At 36.4% G+C, this 8,389-nt stretch overlaps 1 protein-coding gene across 1 annotated transcript; it reads right to left on the reverse strand.

The window, feature by feature from the left end:
- Nucleotides 1-12: 12 nt before the first annotated feature.
- LOC145785597 (exonuclease 3'-5' domain-containing protein 2-like) lies at nt 13-7,465 on the reverse strand. The gene is made up of 12 exons (XM_082597266.1): nt 7,217-7,465; nt 6,418-6,594; nt 5,800-5,909; nt 5,382-5,496; nt 4,581-4,846; nt 4,260-4,366; nt 3,904-4,069; nt 3,482-3,614; nt 3,128-3,188; nt 2,642-2,777; nt 2,091-2,163; nt 13-1,326 (listed from the first exon to the last, which is right to left on the reverse strand). Exons 1-12 carry the CDS (start codon nt 7,460-7,462, stop codon nt 1,195-1,197), a joined length of 1,722 nt encoding a protein of 573 aa, XP_082453392.1. The 5' UTR covers nt 7,463-7,465; the 3' UTR covers nt 13-1,194.
- Between the last annotated feature and the right edge of the window lie 924 nt (nt 7,466-8,389).

The raw sequence follows: 8,389 nt of genomic DNA on the forward strand, positions 1-8,389 counted from the left end.
AGAAAGGTTTCGATGTAAAAATCTAATATAAAATGCATATTAGACAGAAACAAAACAGCTCTACACCAGAGGAAAATTATACTCCTCCAAACCGTATTGAAAGCGTTGTAATCATTGAAAATAAACGCAGTTTTGGAAATAGCACCAACATTATCAAAATACGTCACGGCAAAAAGTTGGTGCGTTGTACAGTGGTAATTATAATGGGACATACAATAAGACTAGGTCTGCAAGATTGCACTTTGACGATCAGGCTACCACAGCAGCAGCTGTTCACCACAAACCTTTGACTCAGCGCCACAATTTACTAAAACCGACCCTTATTTTACATTGAATCAATGTAAAAATGACGAATTTTGTTGTCTGGGCAGCTATGCTTTACACACATACATACGTTTGTATACTTTACACCTATGCTTTGTTCACACCATATTCCTGCACCCTATTCTACACATCAACACAGTCAAAGGGTAAAATAACAACCTTATTTTGTTTAAGACGTTAAAGTTGAAAGTTGCTGAAACACAACCTTGACATGATGTGATGTAATATCAACTGACAAAGCCAAATTAGCAAAAGCTTCTCAATGTTAAATCGGGGTAAAAAGGCCTTGTAAGCTGGAAGAATCAAAAGGCTGTGTAGTGTGTATTGCTGATCAAGCAATCAAATACTGGGTCATAAAACATAGAATTGTTAAAAGTTTGGAAGTCAGTTATTAGCAAATGAATGCGTGGCTCAACAAAAGGACTAAAAGTTGAAAAAATAGGCTACAAAAGTATCAGCAGCAGTAAAATCGCAAATGAAAAATTTTTAGCAACTATTTGCAAAGCGCTATATTTCCAGGTACATTTCCAACGTTATTGGCAGCTATTGAGCAAACGCAGTGTGAAAAATTATACAGTTTTTAAAACTGACATGTAATTAGCACAAACAATTTAATATCGATTCATAAATCAAGTATTCAATTCGTGCTTTCGTTTACAACCCGCACACAAGCTTTCACACCGTATTTTACTTTACAAGGTTTACCCTTGATGAACAAAACCTGCTCCATGGGTGAGTTTACCCCGGATGAGAAACCCCCTGATAATCAAAAATAATAATATTGCAATTTCTGCGATCAGTGCTAATTATTGCTCAGGAGATACAACGGCAACATCATCACAACGCTTGAAGAAAAGGCAAAGTCAACTATCAGCTTGCTAACAAATCCCTCTCCAACAATCTGTCGTGGTTATGCTCCACCGACCACAGCAGAGGAAGATGCTTCGGCTGCATCCTCGAGAGGAAGTGCTCCCTCCATCTTCTTTCAAAATCCACCAGACCCTGATGAAAGAAATTAGGTTGGGAATCAAGGGTATTAATATTTGATAAAGCTTTGGTAGAGAGTTCAACTTTAGTCCGCTTTTCTGCACCATAGTTGTATGAATAATTTAATATATGCAATTATATCGATTGGCTATGGCGAAAAGTTATTCCTGCCGTATAGAACTTTTAATCATATTTCAATACAACTTAATCTTATGCTGTAAAAAGGTAAAGGTGAGTCCCATACTTGATCCAAGCATTGGGGGATGAGAAGATAAGGTTCTCATTATACTAAGCCTTTGACACTAACGAGAGTAGAGTGGCCCGTTCTTTTCTCATAGCCGCCTTTCCTTCACCAACTACGCCCACACAATTTATTACACCCTGGGTAGAGGTATTTTTCAAACAACCAGCTGAAGCCGAACCAGAATTGCATAATTGGAAAGCAAGCGCTTTATCCTCTGCGCCATCCCACCGCTACTTATACTGTAAGTTTATTAAACAAGGAAAATAGCCAAAAACTGAAATTTTTTCTTAATTTGTAGAAAGTTGAATTTTCCATTTTCTTGCCACTAAAATTTCATAGAAGTTTCTCTTTGATGAAAACAGAAGAAAAAAAAAACAGATCAAAGATTGAACTGCATGGTCTGAACAGCAATGTACTTCCCTTCGACAAAACTATGGGCCCAATAAAATCTGTACCTTGAACAGCTTAGTGCGTAAATGAATCAAAATTTAACGAAAGGGCTAAGAAAGCAAGTGGAGTTCTGGGTCATGCTTACCTGAAGTTTGTGAGTTGATAGGATGGTAGAGACAACCTTCTCACCGTGGCGGACGAATGATTCATTCTTGTACCTTGTTAAGATATTTTGTTTGTTAGGGATTTCGTTTCAATTCGACGTCAAAATGGAAATTTGACTGCGAGTTTAGAATCGTTGCACATCATAAAAACTTACTTTTAGGTGACTCTATCATTTTGTATAACTACTAACACATGGTGATCGAGAAAATAAATATCTTCTGACAGGTGTCGAACCCACAACAATGCTTGATATGAACGACTCCGTTACATGTCTTGTAATGCAAAGGAATTTATTCTCACACGAGTCAGCTCAATCATAAATAGCGTAACTAAACACGATTTAGCTACTAGCTGATCGAAATCGATTTTTAGCTATTTATGATTGAACTGACTCACTGTGAGAATAAATTCCTTTGCATCACATGATGATTGGTGATATTTTGACTCTTTGAGTATCAATATCCTTAGTGTGATGGTGTATGTAGCAAATTGACAAAACGAATTTCGATGGTTATTTAAAGCTATGCCCACCTTGTCTCCAGCGTCGAAGCTTCGGTGATTAAATCGTTTGAAATGGCTTCAAATTGGAAAAACTTCAAGATAATGCCTTCAAGTTCGCTTCGTCTTGGCTGAGGTATCTTATCACGAGCCTTCGCCAATGCTCGACCTTAACGTGACAAAGGGTATTGGATGACGTTGCAAAAACGTTTTGTTACAAATAACATAAGCCAACAAAGGCGGGCCTCACTACTGCAGTCGTAGTTGCAAGTAGAAAGAAATTGCTATTGAATTATAAGCTCTATTAAGAATAACACTTTTATTTGATTTGTCATTTTTTGCAGCGAAACAACAAAAATTACAAATACAAATTGGTCAGGTTATACAATTTTGATATTCCAGTTTAACAACGCTAACACACGTGAGTTATCCAGTAAAACAACACAAAAAGTAAACCGTTCAAAACAGGCTAAAGGCCATTTTCTAATGATAACGCAAGAAATTCCACCAACAACTCACCAGCAGAGCGCACTGATCGTCTCTCTGGGTCCTCCAAGAGTTGGACAGCTTGAATTGAACCCTGCGCAATAACAACAAGCTATTTAGTGTCAATCCACCAGAAAATCAGCCTGAAGATGTTGAATTAATGCAAAAAAAGTCTGACTGGGATCCCACTCATTTGGATGCGCACTCTGGATGAATTCATGGGTCATTTTTCCATCGCTCTTTCTAAATAAAATTCTACATTTTGCTGACATTTCACTACTTGCTAACGTTGATTTGAGTATTTGAAACACCCATAAATCATAAAGACATAAACCAACAAAGTGTAAAAACCCATTAACTCAGCTGTGGCAACAAATAGTGTCCTACCAACGGAGCTTCATATTCTTCGCCTATGCTTTGGCGTAGCATATGATCGTAATACCCGGCACGCTGGTGGCACGGCACACACAGGGGCACAATATCATGCGACACGTGATCTTTTAAAACAAGAGGAAAGTGCCTGAAAATAAAAAGAAATCTAGCGCGAATGCAAACAAATCCATATTCTCATTAGATAAACAAAATGGAAATTGAAGTGATACCACTGAACAGTGAACAACCCGACGTCACAAGCTCCTGTGCGCAGAAGCTATGAGTGAAATAACATTATAATTATGCAAAATTTGCTCGAGCTCTTTAATTAATCAGAAACTGTTTAAATTAAATCTCGTCACAGACAATATTTAGACGCATAGAACAGAATTAATCAAACTAAGAAACCTAAACATCAAGAAACTTGCGCCCGTTACTTTCTATATTCGTGAGGAACGACATTCTTTCGCACAATGGAGTCGGAGTCTCCACATACGACACAAACATTGTCTTTGTCGTGGAGGTAGTAATCCCGGTTCGAGTTTGGTCTTCCGCCTGGTTCAAATCGGAGGCGAACGACGAAGGGATCTTCGGACACAAGATCTATGGAGAAAGATGGATCCTTGGCTAAACCATTAAGAGGAAGCCTTAAGTGGTAACCTTGCGCCAACTGACAATGGTTCCATGAATTGAACACGACAAAAATTGAAGTAGACTAGTATTTTGTAATTGCCTTTAAGATAGTAAGCATCTCATATCGGTACAACACGTCAAAGCTATTTCAAAGAACAACCTCCTAGTTTTTTCGCTATGTACCAGTCGGCCTTCTTCTTATCACATGTTGATAGTAGCTGACCATCCGGCGCTTCAAGTTTGCAGTTGTCATACAGCGGCAATTTCCTATTCAAAAAAGAGATTAAAGTTGTTAACCAATAAAGTGCTGGACTGCTGGTATAATTAGTTCTGAACTTTTCGTTTCAATATTCACATTTAAACTGTGCTAAGATACAATCGACACTTTCGGGTCTTATCATCGCAAAATACATTTCCCCAGGTAGAAACATTCAAAATCATATTTTGTAAAAATTTTTTACAAACACAAAGAAAAAAATACCTTGTAGAATAAGATTTAAATGGATTATGACATTGTGCAACGGTTTTAAATTGTCCTTTGGTTTTAACACCGTTCTTTTTTCTCACTTCGTCTTTATACTTGACATCTTTCAATCCTTGGCAATACGAGCAAGCTTGCGACCACATTGCAGCAGTTACCGCAGAATGCACCATACTCTTAAGATCTGAGTTGCACTTTAACTTTTCAGCAATCATCTTTGAAAACAACCTCACGGCTATATGCGCGTCGTTAGCAGCATACCGAATCTGTTAAAAAGAAGACAATTGCATAAGGTACAAAAATCTGGACTGTTGAGTGTTGATTATAAGTTAGTTTTCAAAATCGATTATTTTTTATAGTTTGTGTGAGTTTTCTCGAATTAAGAAAGCCTCTTCAAAAGCTCACCAACAAAAAACAGTTTCTCATGCTTGTAGAGGCATTCAACACCGACACAGATCCGACCACTGAAGATGGGCTGCGTAAAGGTTTCTGATGATGCTGAAGCTATGTTGACAGCAAATTGGAGGTCTAACCTTGAAGCATGCTTCTTAACTTCACACTGAGAGCTGAACCATGGTTGTTTGATCATGCTATTTATTATTTTCACAAATCCACGTAATTATCTCCTGAACCAGGGGTTCTCAAAGTTTACTTGCCGGGCGCCGGCTGCCGCGACCCTTTCATGATTTTAAATGTAGTTCCTCACAGTATGTCTAAGCAGCCATGAGTTCAGATGGAATAAACAGCATATGAAGGAATAAACAGCACATTTAGTTGTTATTTTACAACAAAGCAAGAAACCTGTTTTTCAGACAAAACTTCAGCATCCCAATCACTGCATTGAATTCTTTTAGACTTCTCCATTGCAACATTCAAGTATGTCAGTGCAAGGCCCTTTAAACCAAGAGAGTGAGGCCTGTAAGATGCATTTGAGAAAAAAATGTTATCAGCATGTCAGGTAAATAGTGTAAAAGGAAGAATTTAAAAAAAACGTGATGTTAAGCATATGTAGGATTGTATTTCAAAAATTTGAATAATTTTTTCCTACACTGCCAAAAATAAGTGTACCGTATGTATTTATTTAAGTGATCTTAAGCAACAAACTGATTCCATACAACACAATTAGAAAGCATAGTTGTGTTAAGAAACATTTTGGTAACATTTTTAGCATACAGATACACCATCAACTACTGACTTATAGCTACGTCTATGAGCTTACACAATTTGTCTGTTTCTTGCTGACAAACTTCGTAAATCAACACAACCTGCTACCACCAGACCATAATCAGACAAAAGCTTTCTTGCATCATCATGTATTCCAACACCAACCTAAACACAAAGTGATCAAACTGAACAAACAATTCAAATGCATTGTGTTCTACCAACAACCTATCTTGGAAAATTCTTGAAAACAGAGGATAATGTGAGTTTATCTTTTATAGTATGATACTTTCTTTAATGCAATTGAAAAGGCGTTTAAATCATATAAATAATTTGGGCTATGCTGAATGCTGATGACTTCACACATGTTTTCACACACACTGTGCTTTCACACATGAATGGCTGATTTAACTATGTCAGAAAGCTTGGATTGAATACTAAGAATACGATACATCAAGACACACTCCAGTGCTTCATTCTGCAGTTATTTCTGTATATGATGAAAAAATACAGAAAAGGGGGAACTACAGTAACATATACAACACTATGAAAATGTGTAGGAAAAATAAAAACTCATCAAATATTTCCTTATTACCATTACTATATAACATATCAGCTTTTCAATCAAAATAAGAAAGACACTTGATTATATTGATTGAAATCATCATCAGCAAACCTTTAATACGTCTTTATCTTGAAGCAAATTAATGATGTAATGCGGCAAACCTTCCTTAATCTGACCAATTCTAATAAGAAGACAACAACCGGATATAGTGGCAATTTGGATGAGAGACACTGGTTGTTTGCCTTCCCTAGTCGATGACCACTCACAATCAAAACCCAGCAATTTGATCTGCAAAGTAAAATGTACCATCAGATTTATTGTTTATACACTAATGATACAACAGGATAGGATGTTTTTTTAAACCTGCAGTAATCTTTAGTAAAGTACAGTAGTGCTCTAAGTTTCGTAGTTACATGCCGTATTTTAATTTTTGTGAGTCTTTGGGGTCGCATTAAAATTTTCACTCATTTCTGTTGTCGAAATTTGGTCTAAGCTTTAAGATTGTATAATATATCGTAGAGCCCAGATGGGATTGTTCTCATACATCGCATGCATCACAAACACCTGAGCTCGACATTAATAAAGAAAAAAAGGCAAAGTCAAAACTTCTATTTGAAGAATATTTTGAAGAAGCCACTTTTACCATGGAAAAACATTTTATTAATAAATTGTACAAGTTTCCAAAACAGGCTGATTGTGTTTACAAAATTTGACTGAGTGAACAATAACAAACACACGGAGACTGCATGCAACTTTGTTTGACAAACATGGGTTGTTAGTTGTTACCCTACTTATATCTACTCTTCCTCAACAAAAATTCGCTAAGAGAAATTCTCAGATTTCAACACAATTAAACATTACAATAAAAATATATTTTCATAACAGGACTGCAAGTGCAAAGCTGACTTACCTTACATAAGTCTTCTTTCAGAATAGGTATTAATTGTTTTATGTCATCTGCTGCGGTTGCAATGTGAATTTTATGTGGAAGTAGTTGTTCAGACTTGATAAAATATGGCCAACAAGATAAAACATTAAAAGATTCTTTATCACTTTTTTTAGATTTTATCCACATCAACCCACCCCCAACCGCAACACCAGTTAAAACACATCCACTTGCAAATATGCATAACTTTGTGCTAGTCGATAACACCATTACTTAGCACTAAAACTGGCAAAGTCACTGCAAATTTCAAAATTTGGAGCTGGTATACACCCCCTTGGTAAATGACAAAGACAGTCCTGACTCAACCAAACATACGTATAGGGTGAAACTACTTTACCTTTGCTTTACTGTTCACACACTTCAATCTACATGTTTTGGTCAATTCCTCTTTGTCATGAGTTGCCAAGGGGGGGGGGGGGGGGGGGGACTTGTATACCAGCTCCCAAAATTTATATAAGTGAGAGAATATCAATTGATATGGTGCTGTGCAGTTAGGTACAGTACCGGTAGGTACCGTAGTATGGTACCATACATAATATCTAACAGACGGTGCAAACTACCGTAATTCACATTAAAAAAAACTAAAAAAAAAAATAGAGCAGCCGCAGCAGTGAAGTCGATTTTTTCCTGGTTTCTCACAACTTCCCTCATTCATAAATTTTGCTGAGAAATTTCCCCACAGGTGGAAGCCAGCAAATTGTAAAGTAAAATCAGTAACGTCAATCAGGGTTACCAGATACTCGAGCTATAGTAAGGCCAAATTCATTATAAAATAAGGCCAAAAAAGGCCAATTTTTTTTACTTCTATTAAGGCTAAATAAACTCTAACAACTTAATTAAAACATTTTTTTGTAAATGCCATTTAACCATCAAGCATAACAGAAAATAATTTAACACTGTCAGAGCATAATAACCAGTTCGTTTGCATATTAAATCTGTTTAATAAACAATTACTGTAGTAGCAGAAAAACTAGAAACCATTATCACTTTAATTCATCATCAGTTGGAGAATAGGCCATACCTTAACCTTTCAAAAAATGATTAAAATACAACTGTTTCTGATAAAATTGGTTCTTTCTATTATTATTACTATTACCCTATAATCAGCATTCAGCAGGTCTATGAAGTTTTTAGATG

This window comes from Aplidium turbinatum, chromosome 16, assembly GCF_918807975.1.
Source record: "Aplidium turbinatum chromosome 16, kaAplTurb1.1, whole genome shotgun sequence".
NCBI classification, from domain to species: domain Eukaryota; kingdom Metazoa; phylum Chordata; class Ascidiacea; order Aplousobranchia; family Polyclinidae; genus Aplidium; species Aplidium turbinatum.

Coding starts and splice junctions, on each gene's coding strand:
- LOC145785597 (XM_082597266.1), bottom strand. CDS start 7,462: ATGGTGTTATCGACTAGCACAAAGTTATGCATATTTGCAAGTGGATGT. Junction 3,615..3,903: donor GTTCCTCACGAATATAGAAA/GTAACGGGCGCA, acceptor TTTTATTTTCAG/GCACTTTCCTCTTGTTTTAA. Junction 1,327..2,090: donor TATCAACTCACAAACTTCAG/GTAAGCATGACC, acceptor TTCTTTCATCAG/GGTCTGGTGGATTTTGAAAG.